The sequence below is a fragment of the Poecilia formosa genome, unplaced genomic scaffold (assembly GCF_000485575.1).
Source record: "Poecilia formosa unplaced genomic scaffold, Poecilia_formosa-5.1.2 Scaffold1122, whole genome shotgun sequence".
NCBI lineage: Eukaryota > Metazoa > Chordata > Actinopteri > Cyprinodontiformes > Poeciliidae > Poecilia > Poecilia formosa.
Genome location: NW_006801061.1, coordinates 87,240 through 109,555, shown reverse-complemented (window position 1 = coordinate 109,555; position 22,316 = coordinate 87,240). Strand labels below are relative to the sequence as shown.

The 22,316-nt window shown below is 40.2% G+C and overlaps 1 protein-coding gene across 1 annotated transcript; it reads left to right on the top strand.

Annotated features, from left to right (window-relative positions):
- Window positions 1–870: 870 nt before the first annotated feature.
- On the top strand, window positions 871–6,954 carry LOC103132553 (glycine--tRNA ligase). Its single transcript, XM_007544365.2, has 17 exons — window positions 871–1,178; window positions 1,533–1,634; window positions 2,065–2,167; window positions 2,577–2,718; window positions 3,173–3,261; window positions 3,451–3,527; window positions 3,614–3,759; window positions 3,848–3,997; window positions 4,301–4,463; window positions 4,560–4,724; window positions 4,808–4,915; window positions 5,007–5,152; window positions 5,225–5,310; window positions 5,392–5,501; window positions 5,860–5,953; window positions 6,047–6,237; window positions 6,495–6,954. The coding sequence occupies exons 1-17, from the start codon at window positions 921–923 to the stop codon at window positions 6,618–6,620; spliced, it is 2,256 nt and encodes a 751-aa protein (XP_007544427.1). The 5' UTR covers window positions 871–920; the 3' UTR covers window positions 6,621–6,954.
- The last annotated feature ends 15,362 nt before the right edge of the window (window positions 6,955–22,316 follow it).

Genomic DNA, 22,316 nt, shown 5'->3' with positions numbered 1-22,316 from the left:
TTAAAATTTGGCATCTAAACAGCCACAGGTCCCTGAAGCCTTTTAAAGTCATCTGGTATACTTTATCAGATCTTCTGAAGGACCTTTGTTAACGTCTCCCAAAGATGGACAGAATGTTTAATCTGGGCATTATCGATCAGTTGATATCAGTCAATATCGATAATTGGCAATATTGATAATTAGCTGTTATTTTGTTTTAAATAGATTAAATTAGCTTTCTTGTTTAATCCAGTTTTCACTCCATGCCATTGTTTATTTTTAAACAGTTATGAGGCACGGTAGCCAAACCTGAACCTGCAGAAGTTTCATCAGGTTGTTGGTTGAAGAGGGAGTGAGTTAAGTTGATGCCGCTCACCTTGCTTAGCTTGCTGTGAGAGGTTGAGCTGCTAAAGCATTTCCTCTGCCTTCATCTCCCAAAATGCTGTGCGGCTCTGGCTCGGGATATTCAAACAGATCTATTACAGTTTTCCTCCAAACCTACAACAGCCAGCAAACAGTGGAACCCGTGGGCCCAACACACACCTGGTCACACACACAGGAAATTGACACTTGGCCTTCCAGCTTCCCTTTTATAGAAGCTCAGGCTGTGGAGGGTGCGACACCTGGTGGTGCCACCTGTTACAAAATATTTTTTGATATTGTTGTGTAATGTTACTTTTAAGCAATCTTGAACGAATATATTCTCCTCAACCTGTTTTGGACTTGAACCCCGAATAATTTTTACTTGGTTTTCCCCCCCCGTAATTTTAGTAGAAATAAATTAAATAAAATAAAAAGTATTGAAGTTTTTAACGAATCTGCGCATAGATTCCTTATTATTGGGTGTGATTTGTAGCGAAAGTGCCGAGCCCGTGCTGTAGGCGGTGTTTACTTGTTTCCAGAGATTTCATCATTCTCTTGTGGTTGCAGTTCACCGGTCCATGCTTCTTCTCCGCAGCGCTGCATCAGCTCTGCTGAGGACCACCACTGAGATTCCCTCCCTCCGTCCGCTATTCACGGCCCGCTTCGTCCGGCTGTCGCTCCGCCATCCGCCCGGAAGAAGGCCGTTTTCAGCGTCTGTCTCCCTGTGTAATAAGAAGCAGAGAAGCCTCTGGCTGCAGCTCAAGGAAGGACAAACCATGGGGGACGGCAACTTTGAGGAGATTCTCGCCCCTTTGAGGCAGGCAGTCAAAGAACAGGTACAGCTGATCTATTTGCTTTTATTCATTATTAGTTAACAGAACGGCCCCATACGGTTCAGTTTTAATAATAAAACACTTGTGTATATACCGCCTGATACAAGCTGTCAGTGCATAAGCAGCTACCGAAGCTAGCTGCTGCTAGCTGACAATCATGTGTTGTCTGCCACGTTGAGCCGCTTCTGCAGCTGCAGACAGTAGCCAGCTGAAGGGTGGGGTGCAGAAAGGAGGCTGATCTGTTGGTGCCACAACTCCACATCTATAATCGGCCTTTAGCTTTGTAAAACAGGCCCAAACTGGAGCCCAGTGGCGTCTGTAGCTGTCTCAGGGGTTTGCTCTGATTCTTTTCCTCAGGGGGACCTGGTGCGCAAAATGAAACAGGAAGGAGCTCCTGATGTGGATGTGACCAAAGCCGTGGCAGAATTGAAAGCAAGGAAGAGGACTTTAGAGGCCAAGGTAAATCACTTGTGATCGTCATCTGATTTTGATGCGAATGCACTCAACAGAATTACTCCATGTTCACAGACTCACCTTCAAATCTCGTGCAATCTGTTGCACAGTATGAATAGTTTTGGGCTTTTGAGTGTGCGTTCAGTAAACCAGGATGATCATCTCCACTTTGCTCAAATGTGAAATTATCGCCAGTTCACCACAAATGACAGTCCAGAGACATTTCTTATAGAAACACCTACGATCCAAACAGTAGTTATTAAACAACCGTCTGATTTCTGCAACATGCTGCTTGATCTGATCTTACACTGATTCTACTTTAGGTTCACATACAAACTGTTTTGATCCATTTTGTTTTGTTAAGCAGTCTGGCTTGCATCCTAGCATTTGTACGTGTGTAACACTCTGGCATTAAAAGGTGGTGTAACGTTCACAGGAGCTGTCGCTGCAACCCAAAGATGATATTGTTGACAGAACCAAGATGGAGGACACCCTGAAGAGGCGGTTCTTCTATGATCAGGCCTTTGCCATCTATGGAGGTAACGTGTTACATAGCTACTAGTAGAGTGGGCAATTGTGAGATTTTTTTTTTTAATCATTATTATAAGAATTGTAATTTATTGGGATGAAAACGCTTAAATGATATTTGCATGCATTTCGTTCTTTTTCTTGAGATCTTTCTTTTAACTGATGCTGTCCTTCCTTTCGATACCTTTTCTCCTTCAGTTAGTGTCTGGCTTTTGCTGGTTTTTCAATCTAAGCTAGTCTGCAGAAATTCTTAGTGATGTTTGTATTTTTAAGTGAAGGTAAAGAAACTAAAAATAGCGGGGAAAATTTGTCTGGAAATCTGTTAAATTTTCTAATTAGAAAATGTTAAAGAATTCGGTGAAATGGCTGGTCAGAAAAAGATTGTATGCGTGTTTCTGATTGGTAACCGTTGTTCGTCAGGTGTGAGCGGCCTGTATGACTTTGGCCCTGTTGGCTGTGCCCTGAAGAACAACATCCTGCAGGTGTGGAGGCAGCACTTCATCCAGGAGGAGCAGATCCTGGAGATCGATTGCACCATGCTGACTCCTGAGCCTGTGCTCAAGTAGGTGCACTGTTGCAGCGCTGGAGGCCTTGTTCATGCAACAGAAATGTTTTCGATTACTTCTGCACATCTGTCTGATTTATGTCTCTTACTAAGCTCAATTGAAGTGCAGACGTATCATCTTAAATTCGAACGTTTCGTCTCGTATTCCTTGATGTTATCTACTGAAAAATAGATAACATCAACATATATATATTTTTTTTCTTTGACTAAAGTCAAAAAATTTTATTGATTTGTATCCAATCATTGCCTCTGCTGAAGGCGCCTTGTGGTTCCTGGAGTCGGCTCCAAAGTGCCGAGCTGTAGGTTTTTATTGACGGGCGCATACGGACTTCTGCGATTTTATGCATGGAACCTGCAGCTACAGCAGCGCTCCATAGCCCGGTTGCAGATACACTCGACTTTGGTTTGAATTTGCTCCGTGAGGCTCATTCTTACTGTGTTTTTGTTCCAGGACTTCTGGACATGTGGAAAAGTTTGCAGACTACATGGTGAAAGATGTCAAAAATGGTGAATGCTTCAGGGCTGACCACCTTCTGAAAGGTAAAAAAAACAATACATAAAGTTAAGAGATGAGTTTTTTAACACTGAGCTCTTGAGTCATTAGGAATTAAAACTAATAGATTCTTCTTTTAATGGTTTACTGACTGCGCTTAACATATTTTTTTTAAACCGGTCACTAACAGTTGTCTTTAATCATAACTTTACTGCTTTATATTTGTTCACCTGCAGCTCATCTCCAGAAGCTCATGTCTGATAAGAAATGTGCAGCTGAGAAAAAGGCAGAGATGGACAGTGTCATCACTCAGGTCAGCTCCATCCACAAAATATATAATTTTCTCGGTGAGCAAATGATTTCTGACCAGATCATTAATGTTTTTAAAACCATTTTTAGTTGGACAACTACTCCCAACAAGAGCTGACGGACCTTTTTGTGAAATACAACGTCAAGTCTCCCACCACAGGAAATGAGCTCACCGCTCCAATCTCCTTCAACCTGATGTTTCAGACATCCATCGGACCAGGAGGGAATATGCCGGGGTGTGTTAAAGCATTTAAACTGTGGGGACAGTTTGTAATGTTTTTTGGGTTTTTTTGTAAAATCTCTGAATATGACGTACATTTCCAGCTATCTGAGGCCTGAAACTGCTCAGGGAATCTTCCTCAACTTCAAGCGCCTCCTAGAGTTCAACCAGGGGAAACTTCCCTTTGCCGCTGCTCAGATCGGAAACTCCTTCAGGAACGAAATCTCTCCTCGCTCTGGACTCATTCGGGTTAGGTGAGCAATCCTCAGAATTCCTCTTTGGGGTTGTAGGATGGGGGGAAAAACATCAAGTCTGGAATTGGATTTAAGCATCTTTGCAGGTCTGGATAATGATGAAAGAAGACAACAAAAGTAAACATCTTAATTTCCAGGCAATTTTTAATGCACTCTTATTTAAAAGTTGCATTTATCTATCCATCTTAGGCCTAAGTCTGGATCTCTATGACATTTTAACATGGAAATGTCCTGTAACCCTGTTGGTTGTGCATTTGGATGGCGAGAATAAACTGGATTGTGCCTGCCGCCCTGTCTGTGCAGGGAGTTCACCATGGCTGAGATCGAGCACTTCGTGGACCCAAATGAGAAGGTCCATCCTAAATTCTCCAGCGTGGCAGACCTGGACATCATGTTGTACTCATCCAAAGCCCAGACAAGTGGCCAGTCAGCCCATATCATGAGGCTGGGAGACGCTGTGGAACAAGTAAGTATCTGTGATTCTCACCCAGTTGTAGAACCGTGGTATTGCTTGGAATCTAAAATGGGAAACTGATTTATTTATTTTTATCGTTTTCTTCAGGGAGTGATTAATAACTCTGTCCTGGGATATTTCATTGGGAGGATCTACCTCTACCTTACGAAAGTCGGTGTTGCCAAAGATAAGCTGCGTTTCCGACAGCACATGGACAACGAGATGGCTCACTACGCCTGTGACTGCTGGGATGCTGAAACCAAGACCTCCTATGTAAGTTCCAATACAGTGCAAACTTCAGACTAATGCATTTTTGTCTAGTTCTGCTGCTTAAAATTTCAGGGGGGTTTTTGTAGGGTTGGATTGAGATCGTGGGCTGCGCTGACCGGTCTTGTTACGATCTGAAGTGTCATGCAAGAGCCACAAAGGTCCCTCTGGTTGCCGAGAAACCTCTGAAAGAGCCTATATCCTTTAAACTACTTGGCATCAAAGTCTGGAGAAGTGTTGGTGTTTTTCCTTGCCACAACGATCTATTTCCCTTTAACCTCTCTGCACAAAACCGTTAATGTCGTCCAGTTTGAGCCCAACAAAGGAGCTATTGGGAAGGCTTATAAAAAGGATGCCAAGTTGGCAATGGAATACCTGGCGGTGTGTGACGAATGCTTCATTGCAGAGCAGGAACAGCTGCTGAATGATAACGGGTTAGTGAATTTCTTAGGTTTACAGGACTGATAGTTTTCACATAGTTTCAATGATTTATTTCTGCTCTACAGAGAGTTCACAATCGAGACTGAAGGGAAGACCTTTACACTCACAAAGGACATGGTCGGAGTGAAGAGATTCCAGAAGACCTTGCATGGTGAGATTGACTTTTGAGGAATAAACAGGATTATTTACCCGCCATCAAAACGTTATAGCTTGCGTTTCCCTTTAACTGCAGTGGAGGAAGTTGTTCCCAGTGTCATTGAGCCCTCCTTTGGCATCGGTAGAATCATGTACACCATCTTTGAACACACATTCCACATCAGAGAAGGCGATGAGCAGAGAACGGTAGGTTTAGTCAAGTTACCAGATTGGGTGAATTGTATAACACTTTAATTTCTGCAGTAGTTTTAAATACTGCTGTCAAACTACTGCAACAATCTAGTTGGTTAGCTTTTATTATTCTTGTTTCATGCATTTCACTATGGTTTGCAGTGGAGTTTATGGAATGGTTTGCTAAAACAGCATTTAAGTGAGTTTTTGGACTCGAAGCAGTTAAATACTTTCTTCAACCATGGATTTTTCCATGGCTAATATTGTGTTTATTTTTTTAAACCTATATTTACATTTAAAAAGTATTTTGCCATGTGCTCTTTAAAGTCAGAGCCTTTTCTGTTCTTTGTGTCTATCACGTTTCTTTTTACAGTACTTTAGCTTCCCTGCGACTGTAGCTCCGTACAAATGTTCTGTCTTACCTCTGAGCCAAAACCAAGAGTTCATGCCTTTCGTGAAGGAGCTATGTAAGTGCCTTCCTAATATTTTTCATTTTCACCCTTAAAGAACTGATGTATTTCAGCACATTTACCCACCATTCCCATGTTCCCCCACATTAGCCGAGGCCATGACCAAAAACGGCGTGTCGCACAAGGTGGATGACTCCTCCGGATCCATTGGGAGGCGCTATGCTAGGACAGACGAGATCGGCGTGGCATTCGGCATCACCATTGACTTTGACACGGTGAACAAGACGCCTCACACGGCCACACTGAGGGACCGTGATTCAATGAGGCAGATCAGGGCTGAGGTACAGCAACCGTTCCCGTTTTTCTTTTCTGTCAACTTCAGCTTCAATTGGTTCTTAAAGCTAAAGCACCAATGGATAAACAGTTAGGGGTGGTTAGTTAGGTCATGTGGATTTATATAGTTCCACCTCCCCATTTTAAATTAGTTCATTTGAAAACTTTTTTGCAATTGCTCAAATTATCTTTGTCATATATACATATCCAACAAAATCATCATAGCTTTATCTATTGATACATTTCCCCCCCCATTCCTCTTCAGGTTGACAAGTTGCCGGTTATTGTTCGCGATTTGGCCAACGGCACCCTGACCTGGGCAGAAGTGGAAAGCCAGTATCCCATCTTTGAAGGGCAGGAGACGAGTAAAAAGGACACGATTGAGGAGTAGAGCTCGCATTTCCTTTGCAAGCAGCTCCGTAAATATTTCAGACTCAATGCAAACGCACCACCAAGAAGAATCCTGCAGTTATGTCGCAATGAGCCACACGGGTGGACCAATCCCACTTCAATCACTGAAATGTTGTTTGTCTAAGAGTCGAGGCAACTCCTGCACAGGACGTCGTCAGTGAACAACTTTGCATCCATGTTTGACAGTTTGTTCTTTCAAAAGGGAGAAAAATGTAATCAGGGTATCAGTGGAAGACTTCCACTGTTCAAGTTTTCAGCCAAAATGGATCGATATTTAACAAGTTGAAATAAAAGCAGCCAGCACTTCCTGGACACCTGTGGCTTAAGGGTTTTCTGTAAAGTTTTTTAAAAGTTAGGAGTCATAAGTTTTAATGTTAGTTCCCCCAATAGAACTGTAAATATACAGTGAATTGAAACCAAGAAGGTCCCAAATTAATAAGAGCCTTTTATAAAATCAGTAATCATATGAGATATCTACAAGGCTTAACATTGGAAATAAGATTTGACTTTGGTAAGATTTTTTAAAAAAATACTGATACATCTAAAAATAAAATATAGGAAAGTCATGGTGTCACACTCTATTCAGTTTAACTCCTGAGCCTAAACTGTCTTCAAGTCTGGGTCAGTAGGGTACAGAACAAAAATACACCGAATACAAATCTACACAATGCTTTAGTGTACATGTCTGCCTGCTGATCGGTCACAGAAAATCCTAATAAAATATGTTAAAGTTTATGGAGGAAAAAATGAAAACTTTTGCAACCCAAACGCCGCTGGGTTGCATTTTGACGTTCTGTCACTAGTCGGCACTGCCTGCTGGTTAACATGCTCACAGTTTCTTTCAGAATCTGAGACATGCATATCGAGACTGAAACTCAAAGTTGCAGCAGCATTAAACCTTCCTAAAGCAGATTTGGCAGTGAGGGAAATGAGGGGGGGAAAAAAACATATATTTTCATTTAATGCAATAACTATAGACGGTCTTGACAGTGTGCTCTGCTTCAGTTATGCTCCAGATGATTTTGGTGACCTTCTACATAAGTCTCTCATTTTGTATACATACAAGAAATGGAGAAGTGCTGAGTATCTGTTGCTCAGCTGACAAACCGTCTTGTATTATCACATGGCCTATAGTCTATTACACTGATTTAGAAGTCCTGTCCCGCCCCTGCTGTCAATGGTCAAAGTATAAATACATCATGTCACCTTTAACCAGCGGCAGCTCCCTCTCAGGGGGTCAGAGGGACCCACTGTCCACCCTGCGCTCTGTGGACGACCACCACACAACGTTCACATTTCTTTCTCTTCACGTTTTAACTCGAGTTTTCATCCATCTGTCCAAACGTGAACTTTGGTGGGGAAACCTCTTGGGACTGCTGCGTTCAAGGTCAGTATCACAACAGGTGCTGAGGACAAACTGAACTGTGTGGCATTTGAACAGCAGGCTGTCTAACAACACAATGTGGGGACTGAACTGGGGAGAGGGTTAACTTTACATTTACGTTTTGTGACACTGAAAATCAAAACGGAAAGTCCAGGTTAATACAAAGCGTTGCGAGTTCAGTGAGTCATTTTGTCCAGCATATATATATTGGTGCTGGAGTGCATGAATTAACTGTCTGTTAAAAATAGCAGACAGCTGCACTTTGTTGACACATTACACTCTCCCTATTGTGTTCAGTCCATGTTATCCTCTTGCTACTTTTAGAAAAAAAAAAAACTCAATACATTTCTTGCATCTCTATGGCACACAATAAAACCCCTGCAGTTAATTTATTTGAGTAATTTCAAAGGACAAACAAAGCTTACATCGTTGATTTATGCTGTTGGCTTGCAGCTAACNATGTCCTACTTAGAGGCCCTGAGATTCACAGTTAAACAGAGTTCACCTTTACCTCTGGAGGATGAGACGAGGTCTTCCTTGTACATGTTACGACCCCCTGTTCTGCGTGCGAATGTCTAGTTGTTGTATTGTTTAAAAAAAAAAAAACGTCATTCTGTCAAATATTACACAAACTGCTGTGCAGCATAATTCAGGAGGTGTGATGGAAAATCGTTGAGGAGAAAACACGTTCTCTGTTTAGGATGGCCAATTAGTGATGATAAATGCCAAGCAGTAGAGGGCAAAATATGCAGAAAGACCGACCCCTTGTCACAGAAACCCAAGCGCTTTCTCCTGCTCTTTCTTCTCGACATCCGCGCGCATCCTCGCTCTTGACCTCTGCCTCCTTTTCTGACTGTATTGATCTGTTATGACTACGTTTGTTTGGCCGAACGGATGCTGAATTAAGAGGAGCTTGTGAATTCCGGCGATAAACAATCTTTGAAGTGGAGAAAAGCAGCCGGCAGCAGGCGGCTCTTTGGCTCCAAACGGAGCATGACGCAAGTCAACAACAACACCAGGCATTTAAATAAAGGCATCACAAGCATGCTCCAGCAGAACAAGAATGTCAGAGTTAATGAGAAGTCTGAATTTTGATGGAGCCAAAGCAACTATATCTGTCAGCACAAAAAAAAAAATTCATATGAAGCCAAATGATATCATCAATGTAGTTGAAATCTTCGGTAATTCTCATTTGAGAGAATCTTTCCTCAAAACAAACAATATCAGCATTTTCGCTGCACTTGGAGCCCATATTCAATCATGAAACTGGCCATCGACGCCGTCAAATAGTGCCGTCCAATGCAAACGGACATAAAAATAGACCCAGAAAAACCCCAAACGCCTGCTCTGCAGAAAAACTTCCAAGAACAGACGGTACAAATAAATATTGAGTTGAACACATTTTAAGAGTATTTTGTAAGGTTAAAACCACAAAATTCAATGTATCTTCTTAAGACTTTATGGGATGTACCGACACAAATGGCTTTGAAATGGAAAACAAAGGATAAATATTTTACATTTTTCACAGAAAATCTAAAATAAAAAGCTTGTGGCAAACTGTAAAAAAAAAGAAGGACTTTTTAGGCTTTCTTTCAACAATAAGTTACCTTCTGAAGCTAATTTCACTTGAGTTTCAATTAGCTGCTTCAGAGCATCAATAAATGCAAATCCACACACCGCTTTTCTAAATCAGTGTTTCAATTTCCATTTCTATATTTCACAGGCCGTGTCCAGGTCTATTTACACTTTCTGTTGCACGTTGAGCTTCTGGATTATCGGGCTCTGGTTGACGTGGATACAAGATATCAACAAGACAATATTTATGAAATTGTGCTCTAAACTGGAAGCTAGCCTGGAACTTGTGAGCAAGACCATGTGGACTTCCTGTCCACATATGGTTTAAGTCTTAATAGTCACCAAGTGTAGGAGTGAGGAAAGATACGGCCCACACTGTTTTCCCCAGTGGATTTTCACAGGATGAGTCGGAGAGTAGCTGCTTCTTTGCTAAGTCTGACAAGTGATAGTTATAAAGGATGCCTCATATTAACTTCTATCCTGAGTATTTATTGTGAGCAGATGTAATCATTTATCTTAAGTATTTCGATTGCATTCTGTCCTAACACAAGTAATTATAACTTCCTTGTCTTTTTATATACTTATCAGTTTCCAGGAAGAATGAAAACACATTAGATAAACTACAGCTTAACTTGTAATTGTGCTTTAAAAAAAAATCTAAATATTAGGCACACTCAAAAAGTTACACTAAATAGACCCAAAAGAGAAAACTGACATGTTCAAGTGTCCTACAAATATTTCAATGCATTTTATTGGGATTTTATGGGATAGACCACAAAAAAAAAAAAAAAAATTGTGCAGGAAAATTGGTCAAACCATATTTGCTTTAGTCTTTAACTCTCCCACAGTCGTAAGAGATGGGGTCACACTGGTGGGGTCACACAGACCCCGCGCGCGCTTTTTACGAGTATTTTTATGTGTGGTTTCTGGGACCCCACGGCCTGACAGGAAATCCTCCACTCCCAAATGTGTTTCCACACAATGGGCTTTAACTACAAAGATTCCACACAAGCAGCGTTAAAGTGCATGAGCCAAAAAAAAAAAAAAGTAAGTACACACAGTAAGTGGGCTACTGGTTGCCGTCATGGAGAGCCCGTACAAAAACAAGATAAAGAAGGTAAAGTAGAAAGTCCTTATGCCTGGGGTATAATAATAATAATCGTAATAATAGTAATAACAATATATTTCCTTTAACTAAGTATGCAACGTTGTACAACACAACTCTCTTTTGAAAGTAACTTCCTTCTGTGTCCATAGCGATCAGACTTGTTGAGTGGATGACAAATGTCAAGAGATTCTCACACCCGAGTTATGTATCTTTCCAGCTCCTCTAGAGTTACTGTTGGCTTCTCAGCTACTTCACCGACTAATACTCTGTTTGCCTGTAAAGTCAGGTTATTTGGATAGCCATGGCTTGATTTCCATTTTCAGATTAATTGAGTGGTGCTCTGCAAGAAGTTATCACTGAGTGCAACTGGTTACACTAGATGTTATTTACAAGCATCCCACACACAACACAGTTTACTGTTTTTTCTTTTCTTTTTACAGATTTCCACGAATTTTGAAAACCATCAATCCTTTATCTCCCACTTCACATTTAACCTTCCCAATGAGCTGCCCAAATTGGAACTGGACTAGAGAAATAAAGATGTCTCAGGAAATGTCTTCTCTAAAACTTTTCCCCAGAGGTAAATATAATCAGTTTTTCTGAGCTGCTCTGGATGAAAGGTGTTTATAAATTGGTAATAAGGACCTGAACCTCAGGGCTCCGAGTTCAACTTTTTTTTTTTCCTCCTCCTCCTCCTCCTCATCCTCTCAGTCAAAACGCTGCACTGAATATTGACTTTACTGTATGCACACCGCAGTCCAACGCGATTCCCAGAGGACGGAGAAGCCTCTAACCGAGCACAAGCTCCCCAACACTTTGAGGCTGGCCGTGGCAGCGGAGTGCTGTGCACAGGAGACTGCCAAGTTGTGCCAGAGACTCAGAGACAGCCAAAACTCACAGTAGCTCTCCCCCACTTACCAGAGCTGCTCACTCTTCTGCAGGTGTGGTCCCCTCATCATAAACACTTTAGTAATGTGCAGCATCGGGTTCCAGGAATAACCTCAAAAACCAATTGCGCATGAAATCAGAGGCTTTTTCAAGATTAATATATAATTACAGCTTCAGTGTTTTTCTTTCCTCGTTTCTCCAGGGAATGCAAATAATTTCTAACCAACAGTCAGAGGGAGTGATATTGTTTAACATGCTATTGGCGTGCAGAAATCCCAGCATCTGCTGCTCCTCCGTGTGTGTGCGTGCGTGCGTGTGTGTGCGCGTCTTCTCCGGTTACATACATGTTTCTCGCTCACGTGAAGCAAATAAGAAGGAGCTTTCTTGAGCATTCGGTTGAAACTAGATGTTTACATGCACTGCACAGAAAGATGCAGTGCTTTAAATATCACTGTATGTAATTAAATCGGGCTAAACACTTCCTGTTGTAGTTTAGTCAGGGCTACCACAAATATTTCTTCTTCATTTAATGATTGATTTGTTTTTTTCCTAATTGATGATGTCTTTCAGTATTCCATTTTCACACAAGGAAGGCTTATGTTTGATGTTTTGCCTTAAAATCTATCCACCGGCATGCTTCCATTGAATTACAATTTTGTGAATTAAGGTAACGAAGACATGGAAAGCCATGGAATGATCCGGGTTTTCCCAAATTGTTTCAAAGCATAGTAAAAAAGAAAACGTTTACTTCAGTTTTATGTCAAACAGTGAGAAGAAACAATATATGTCTTTTAACCTTTTAATTATGTTTGGTATTTAAAATATTACCCTGTATCTGTAGTTGGTGCAGCTCCAGGTAACCTCAATTTAGGAGAAGTTACACTATTCCCATTCAGAAAGTCATTTACTTTTGCTTTTATTTCCAGGATGCTGTTTCTTGAAGTAGTATTTTTTTAGGGACTCCTCAGTAAACTCACAAATAAATAGCCACAACAGCGTGACAGAAGCTTTCTGTTCATGAGACTCCGCATTAGACTTAATCTTCTCTTCTTCTCAGATAAGCAACAAATATTAAGGAAAATTCAAAAAGACGATCAATAAATAGATCAATGTGCAATGGCTCCATTAGTCTGCTTTCAAAATTGCTGTGTGGCCTGCCTGACATATATCACACCTTAAAACGTAAAGAGCTAAAGTCAGATTTAGTCTAATCTGATTAAGGTAAATAGCTTGTCCATTGACACCTGCTTTGACTGTTAGATTAAGAAAAGCCTGAGTGAATTACTAAGTGAGAGTGAGGCCAGGCGCCTCATGACTCCCCCTCCCCTTTTTGTTAGTCCAGCAATTACATCTCATTGCATCATACTATGAAAACTGTGGCTACCTAATTCAGTGAACATAGATTCACGGAAATCTATGTTTGAAATGTGAGCACTCTGAGGAGAGTGTTTGCTAAATTATGACTAAGTAAGCTATTTTAGACTCAAGTAAAAATCTAATGTGTCCCATTGTAGATTCGAACAATATGAAGAGATGCATAAATGGAAAGTACTGCCCCGCCACAAGCGCCATACAAGCACTTGTGATTAAATCTGTTTAGCAGACAAGTTGAATCTGCACCTAGTAAAACGTTTAGAAGAAACTCAAACATAGGTCTTATATGGCATGACTTCTTCCAACGAGCAGCACAAAATTAGCCGAGCAAAAACAGCCGGACAGTGCTCTGAAATATTCAACGTGTGAAAGCGTGTATTCATTTGCGGCCTCGCTGCAGGCAGGTCAAAGAGAAAACCTGCAGAACGAGTGCTGTTTGCCGTCAGCTTTGGCAGAGCTGGGAAGTGAAGGGCAGGCACTCCATCCCTGAAGCCCCCCGGTCAAACCCCCCCTTGGTTTTACCGATTGACTGAGGGTGTGTTTGTTTTCAGCTAGTTGTGGGGACCAGAGGCTGACAGGATGCCAGAGGGACATTGTAAATATTTTGGATATGGGTCAGTTTGCCCCCTTTGCCAATTTGTACCCCAATTTCCTACCTTCATTTAGTCAGTTAAAACTATTGCAGTTTGGTACTTTCATGACTCGTGAGAAACAAATAGACATAAAAACGCTCAAGCGTCGCTTATAACGTAAATGTACATTGCTAGATTTCACTGAAAACCTAGCATGGCGAACCTTTTGCATTTATTCATATTTGATCCCTATTTGAGTCAGTTTGCTCTGGTAATAGATGAGAGATTAACACATCTGCTCATCCTAAAATAGCTGAACAAACTCCTTTTGACAGATACTGATTATCCAAGTCATGAAACCACATTTATTTAGATAGAATGATGTGCTGAATATAGTAAAATTACTTTAAATAAGCGGTTATCATAGTGAGTACAGATGTTTCAAATGAGTTTACAGAATGACTCCTTGTACTACATATCCAGTGTTGGACTACTATGCATTTCATACTTACAAGTGGGCAAACCTTGAAGGGGACCAACTTCCAAAACAATTGCAGAATGATTGAAATTTTCCAAATCAAAGTTTAAGTTTGTTTTTATTTCTTCATAAATACGGCATTAGTTTGTGAAGCGTTTTCATTCACCAAAACACATGAAAACATTCATTTGGTGAATGAAAACATTTGTTTTCACCAAATGTACTTGGCACTGTAATGCTACCGAACCAATACGCAAATAAACAAAGTATTAAAGTGGAGAGCACGCACGCTAAGGATGCACATTGGGCAATGACATCATTGCTAGGCCACAAGGTATGTATTATGTTTTTTTCTTTTTTAAATAAAAAAAGTCATGTTCATTCGGGATGCACAAGCCAAATTAAAAGGCCCGTACCTGAATGTTTTGGTATAATTACTTGGTACCATAACGCAACCAGTTATTACATAACACCACTGCTCACTGGACACCTTAATTATAGGCTTAAGTATTAGGTAGTGTGTGTTAAAATGAGGTATGACTGTACTGACTAAAGGCCTTAGGAATTATATGAGTCAACAGTGTCTTAAAGTTGATATAAAAACAAAGATGCGTGTTTCGAGTTGAACTTAGCTTAAGGTTGGGGTGTGCTTTAATGCCATACGCCAACAGTTTCCTTTCAAATATTAACCTCTAAGTAAGTAATTAAGTAACCAGTGTTTACTTAATTTTTTGTCAAAATGACTCAGATCTGTCATGATTTTAATGCATTTTTGTTATTTTTTATTTTAAATTGGAGGGTATTGTTTTCTTCTTTTTTAGCTTTCTCTTTGCTTTACTGTATTTTTTTTTTTGCTAATGGTGTGAGTATTACTCAACTTTAAACACATCTTTGTAACTGGCTTTCATTTTGTTCTGCACAGCGACGTGACTGAAAGTGATCATGAATTAAGTCATTACTGCGTATCTGAAATAGCAGTCAAAAATGATCGAGTAGGCACAGTGTGTGTCAGTGTTTTAAGTCATCTCTGGTCAGCGGCCGAACCCGGATTTGATCCCTCCAGATTAATTATCAGATTTCACACGTCATCTGGGACTCACTGTTCAAGGCGAGCAAACGCTCTGAACACAGTGTGGGGAATTCTGAATTAGAGATTAAAATAAGCTAAAAAAGGGGAGGAAAAAAAACACATTTTAATAGCACAAACTTCTCCATTCTCTGTTGGCGATTGTTTTTAGGTGGGATTACATTACACTGAGCTCCTTGGAGAAGAAAATTGAAAACAATGGGGTAGCAAGCAAATAAAAGACTTTTGGAGTTCTAAATAAACAAACATTTTGTGAATAGAATAAAGATTACACACACAAAAACACTTTGCCTAATTAGATTTAGTTTAAAATGTATTTACTGAAGTAAAAAACAAAATCCATGAACATGGCTTTTGATTGGAATAAAAAGTGTTTTTCATTTGACCAACTGGTCAATAGAGCCAAAATCCTCATTTTTCCAGTCAGCGAACACATTTTATCTCAGCATTACCAGGTAAAGAGCAACACTTTTTAGTGAGAACATTGTTAGTAAAAACAACAACAAAAAAACACATCAAATTAGCTGTTTTTAAAACCAGCAACGTTTTTTTCATAATGAAACCATTATAAGCACAAATATACATATATTTTAAAGAGAAACTGTATTTTCTACAGCATACCGTTACATGTCATTCATGCTGGAAGACAGTGAGAGAGAGCAAGGCTTTGTTTTTTGTTTTTTTATATCTTCCATCTGTTACATACAAGCACATCTCAGCAAATTGGGATACGTGATCCGAAGAGCCCAATTTATCAAATCAAAAGTGCTTTTGAAAATAACTTTTTCACTAAGCATGCATTTCTCCATTTAAAAAAAAGTTTTTTTTTTATTGGTGTGATGTCATATTCTAATCTTAAATTATCTTAAATATAATATGCTAATATAATTAGCAGACATAAAAGTGTTACGACATCCTTCTCTGTGAGATCGGTGTTTCATTCAGTGAAGTAAGTGGTGTGTGTACGTAGATACATAAATGCATGTGGTGTGTCTGTGTGTGCTCTTAAATCTTCTCGTATTATATTTTTACTTTATTTTTATTTTTTTGTCTAAAACAGAATACTCCAAAGATTGTCCTCCGCAGGACAAATGCTGCGTAAACCGTTATCTCAAATTGGCCACAAAATTCTGATTGGTTTATCTTTACGAGCCATGAAGGAGATGCTGTCTTAATTAGGGGGGCTTACAGTGATTCAGAATGCTGCATGTCAGAGCTGCTCAGAGTGTGGATGATACCAAAAGGTGACCTTTTTCTCCAAGGAGAGCAGTGAGTGTAGCAGTGAGGACACTGTGGTCCCTCTGGCCTCCCAGCACTCAGTGGCTCGCTGGGATGGGTGCTAGTTAGTGTCAGCCACTAAGTAAACCTGTGTTACTCTAAAACTGTTTTGCTATGACCGTTGGCTAATAAATGCACTTCAAATGTTGATGAAACCCCCTGACTAATGATGAGGATCCGCCATCAGTCTCTTTACAATTGTTGCACACAGAAGAAGAAGAAGAAGAAAAAGAAGAAAAGACTGTGCTGTCTCTCGGCTTCTGTGATCTGCACAGAAGCTGCTCAGCTGTTGTTTATTATGCAGGTGGAGGTTGACGTTTATACAGAGACTTTTCCTCATGGAATATTTTATAAGAGAACTGATGATGCTTATGTTCTCTTTTTTGCAGCAGCAGCAGCAGGTGGTAAATATTTGAACATGCACTGCCTTATTCGTTTATTTCTATATTGGTGTCCCTCATGTATTTCAGCTTGCTGCACAATTTATCTTATTTATGTTTAATGAATTTACTGTAATATCTGTTTAGGTTTTTAAAGGTTTGCCACTCTTGCCTGTTTGCACACATTTAGCTACGGTTTATTTAAAAAAAAAATAAAATAAAATAAATAAGTAACATCTGCTGTGGCTTTTGCAACGCTGCCTCAAGATTATCAGCGGTCACCATCTGGCCACCCCTTAGAAAAGTTTCTGGGGGCGCCCCTGGTTACAGGGGTAGCTTAGCACAATATGTTCCCGTGAATTTCGATCAATTCATTGCGTTAGTTTCCCCAGTAGTAGTGGCAGATCTGTACTCCTGTTGATGCTGGCATGTATTTGTGAGCAGTGTAAAGGAGAAGGTAATGTTGTACCCGCCCCCCTGTAGTAAACCCTCACACTTGAGGGAAAAACATACACATGATTTAATTGAGCTAAATTAAACGTGTGCGTGGTGGCAACGAAATAAAGCCCCTAACAAAGTTACAGCATACTCCCAGCCGAATTGGGGGGGGGAGTAAAGCAGGCAGGTTTTTGTGGGTAACGTTTCCCTGCTTCACCCAAACAATGGAGGATTTTTACGTCGATACTGTTTTGCTATTGCGGTCCAGAGATTCCTCTTTGCTACAGAGGGCTACTGATCTGGACAGATTGTCGCCGCGCTAACAGCCGAATCCAGAAATAAATAACCAAACGCCATAAAAACAAACAAACAAAAAAACAAAAACGAAAAAAAACAAAAAAAACAGCGAACAGATTGTGTCAATGGACATTTTTGCGCGGGCTTACCTTTATCTTGACTCGATGAGATGCTCTCCTCCTCTTTCGGATTTGCAACCTGTGTTATTATGGACGTGTTGTCCATGGAAACGAGATGTTGCGCACCTTTGGCTGCACCGCTTTATTCTTCGGCGATCATCACCCGGCGCGCTGCTACAGCTACGGTCCCCCGGCTGTGCACAGGCTGCTGCTACGTGCACCATTAAAATCCCATTTCACTGGAACCGTGCAAGTCCCATCCGCTCAAAAACATTGGAGGGGGAGAAAGAAAGAAAGAAAGAAAGAAAGAAAGAAAGAAAGAAAGAAAGAAAGAAAGAAAGAAAGAAAAAAAAACAGCTCAGGGAGATGAAAGCGCACCGAGGATCCCTTTCAGACGTGAAGTGACAGCTCCGACGTGCAAGAGACAAACAAAAGCGTCAGTCCTGCTCTGAAGCCGCCGTATGTGTCCTCTGTGGTCGCTGCTGCTGCGGGCAGCATAGCCCCCGCCTTCTGCCGCGGCTGTAGCTGCTGCTGCTACTGTGCGCTCCGGCTTCAGTCCACACACTACAATATCAACTGCGTAATATGGTTACAGTGTTTACCCAGAGATGGCGACCGTCCTCCTGCCTGCCACAAGCTTGCGCTCCACAACAACGCGCCTCCAGCGTGGCTATGATACACTAAAGTGCATGCTGCTGAATATCAGCCTGTTTGTCCGACTCCCTCTTTTTTTAATGTGATTTTTTTTGCTAAAAAAAAAAAAGAGATGATAAATACTTTAATTCATTTATATTTAAAGATTATGTTTAGATACTTCCGGTGCCCTTCAAAAGTATCCATAACCACTGAAGTTTTTCAAACATTTCAAGCCACAACATGAAGCTTCAATGTTTACTGGAGTTTTTCTGCAAGTGAAAGACTAACACAAAGTAGTGTATTATTCTGAAGACGGGAAATTTTTACTTGGTTTTCATGAATTTTTATTTATTTATTTATTTTTTACAAATGTAAAGCTGAAGTGTGGCGTGCATTTGCATTTACCGCCTTTTACTCTGCATAAGCAGAATCTATTATAATCAGCTGCCTTCAGAGTTCACCTAATTACTGATACAGGAATTATAATTACCCAACAAAACTAGTCTTTCTGGAACAGTGGAAGTAAGGTATAAGTTCTGTTTGCAGTTTAAATAAAATCAGCAAATAAGTTTCTTCAGCAGTTACAGGGTGGTCAGATTTGATGGGCACAATTAGTGGAGAAGCGCATGCAGGAAGGAAACCTGTTGGAGTCTGAAAAAGTCTTGAAACTGCAGATGTTTAGCCATAGTGCCTGAAGGATTTCACATTACAGTGCATAACCAAACAGGACAATCTCCAAATATTTTTTCTCCTTCAACTGCTCTGTAAATGAGCACAAATGAATTTTAAGCAAAATATTTGAAAAATGCACTTATACAACCATCTGAAGCATCTGACGGGCAAAAAAAAAAAAAAATATTGATAAAACCGTGAAGTTGTTTAAGATGGTAAATAACTACTGAACCAATGTAATTAAAAATTATTTCAACCCCAGAAAAACAAACAAAAAGAACACTAACCAAAGCTAAATCAGATGCGGACGGTGTAAATTTGTTTAACTGAGCTATCCGGACCGACCAAGCCTTGTGAAAAAAGTAATCACCCACGGTCTTAAGAAATAAAACGTCATCTAAAGAAAGGTGTGTCTTGTTACGTATGGCTTAAAAAAAACAGAAGTTTTGCAAAACACTATACCTCAGTCAAACATGGTAAATTGCTTGTGTTAGTGGAACAATGAATTGCTCTTATGTGGCTGAATTAAAACGTTTCTGCAAAGAAGAGAGAGGCAAAAATGTCCCCACAGCATGAAAAGTTTATTTACGGTTAGAGGAAGCAAGTTCTCACCCCCAAGCGCGGCCCATCCAGTTATCACGATGAGGGAGCAATTACTTTTTCACATCAGAGTCAGATTAGGTTGGAAAGCTTGCTTTAACAGTAAACGAAATTCTATATTTGAAAACTGCATTTCATAAATACTGTGCTCATCCTCGATTTTACGTTACGATCTGAAACAGTCAAGCGTAAGAAAATAGCAGGAATATAAGAAATCTGTTAAAAGGCTAATATTTTTCTCACATTATCTTGGACCTCAAATAAGATTTTAAATACGGTTTTATTCTGAATGATAGACTTGATTTTTGATTTGTGTGTGCAGTCATATATTTTGATCGCTGGCATTTCTTTAGACGTTGGTCTTTTGCTTCGATACCGTTTCAAATTAGAGACCCTCTTAGCACGTCTTCAAACAGAAATCATTTCTAAATTAGTGTACAACATCAGTGTTAATCAATGTTAAGACCTTCACCCTGTTAATCCCCTATGAAACAAGCAGAACTCGTTCAGCTTCAGTCTCAATGGACTGTAGAATAACAGCAGGGGAGATAAAGTGGTTTTCTGGTCCACTGCCAGTGGTGACGCATTCACTGGCCTTCCCTAGTCACATCAGCTGTTCCCTTTAATGGAGCCTAGGAACACGTCGCCCCAAAGGACCCCACCTGGGAAATGAGTGTCTGATGATGGCGTACGGACAGAAGGGAAGCAGTGGTAGGTGCGGGCTGTCATCTGCTGATGCTGCTCATAATTAGTGTGTAATCTAATTGCAGACATGTTGCTCTCAATGTGGGTCAGTGGCTGTGTCCTGGTGGCCCACAACGGCGTATGTGTACAACTGACACCACGGCGCAGCTCTCACAGCTACTTTGCACAATCACGTTCAGTCCATCTCAGGTTACTGAGTCTGCCCAGACTGGACAGATAATTGAAATCTGATGACATACAAAACCGCACTGCATGATGCAGGTTGTGGATACATTAAAAACAAGGAATGAAATGTTTGAGATTTTATAATCAGCGAAACACCCATGACGCACCGCAGTTTCACCGCTGATGGTATTCATATATTTTATTGTAAGTAGTAAGAAAAGAACAATAACGTAGAGGTTCTGTTTACATTTAAAAATAATTTTCAGTCATATTACTTGTACTGGAAATGATAAATGACAACTCCTTGAATAAGATTTCATGTATTTAGAACTTTTCTTCATGTTGTTTGTTACAACAATAAGCTGTAAATGTGTGTTTTACAGTGATTTGATGTGACAGACTGACACAAGCAGAACATAACAGTGGTTTTTAAAAGTATAAAAATCAGAAAAGATCAAATTACAAACAGATGGAGTCAACTTATTAGGTGGCTTGAGAACACAGTACTTTGAAGGCATTGTACATTTCAAGTTTGAGTGTGGGATTCAAACCAATTAAATATGTAATTTTGATCCAGTTATTTTCAGTATTTCTACATCACTTAACTCCAAACTTCACCAGAAACTACAATGTAGGAGTTCAACTTTCACCTCAAAAGTCTGCAGCAGCGCTGAAAGGAAAGACTTCTATGAGCCTGAGTAGAGCTTGTTTTCAGTGCCCTCTAGTGACTGAAAGCAAATACTGCATATTCTACACAAGAACATGTTTTCTAAATAACCTGGAAATCAAAACAAACATCTGACTATATCGCAAACATAATTTTCGTAGAAAAAAAAAACTATCCATAAAGCTTAGTAAAAGACAAACATATGATAAAAAGTATAATTGGGGAGTAGTCCTGGGTTTGATTCATGCTTGCATGTCTTCCCCCCCATCTTTCTATGTCCATTTCCTGTCTGGTGACAGTGCAGTGCCAAAAAAAATCTTATAAAAAAAGGCAGTACGTTGGCACCGATTGTACAATAGAAGAGTGTTCAGCTGTCTCTTGATCATTAAAATTTGGCATCTAAACAGCCACAGGTCCCTGAAGCCTTTTAAAGTCATCTGGTATACTTTATCAGATCTTCTGAAGGACCTTTGTTAACGTCTCCCAAAGATGGACAGAATGTTTAATCTGGGCATTATCGATCAGTTGATATCAGTCAATATCGATAATTGGCAATATTGATAATTAGCTGTTATTTTGTTTTAAATAGATTAAATTAGCTTTCTTGTTTAATCCAGTTTTCACTCCATGCCATTGTTTATTTTTAAACAGTTATGAGGCACGGTAGCCAAACCTGAACCTGCAGAAGTTTCATCAGGTTGTTGGTTGAAGAGGGAGTGAGTTAAGTTGATGCCGCTCACCTTGCTTAGCTTGCTGTGAGAGGTTGAGCTGCTAAAGCATTTCCTCTGCCTTCATCTCCCAAAATGCTGTGCGGCTCTGGCTCGGGATATTCAAACAGATCTATTACAGTTTTCCTCCAAACCTACAACAGCCAGCAAACAGTGGAACCCGTGGGCCCAACACACACCTGGTCACACACACAGGAAATTGACACTTGGCCTTCCAGCTTCCCTTTTATAGAAGCTCAGGCTGTGGAGGGTGCGACACCTGGTGGTGCCACCTGTTACAAAATATTTTTTGATATTGTTGTGTAATGTTACTTTTAAGCAATCTTGAACGAATATATTCTCCTCAACCTGTTTTGGACTTGAACCCCGAATAATTTTTACTTGGTTTTCCCCCCCCGTAATTTTAGTAGAAATAAATTAAATAAAATAAAAAGTATTGAAGTTTTTAACGAATCTGCGCATAGATTCCTTATTATTGGGTGTGATTTGTAGCGAAAGTGCCGAGCCCGTGCTGTAGGCGGTGTT

What these genes read in the sequence shown, in the direction of transcription:
- LOC103132553 (XM_007544365.2), top strand. Translation starts at nt 921, where the DNA reads ATGCTTCTTCTCCGCAGCGCTGCATCAGCTCTGCTGAGGACCACCACT. An exon ending in TGGACAGTGTCATCACTCAG is followed by an intron (nt 3,528 to 3,613) that starts GTCAGCTCCATC and finishes AACCATTTTTAG; the next exon opens with TTGGACAACTACTCCCAACA. An exon ending in TGAGGCAGATCAGGGCTGAG is followed by an intron (nt 6,238 to 6,494) that starts GTACAGCAACCG and finishes ATTCCTCTTCAG; the next exon opens with GTTGACAAGTTGCCGGTTAT.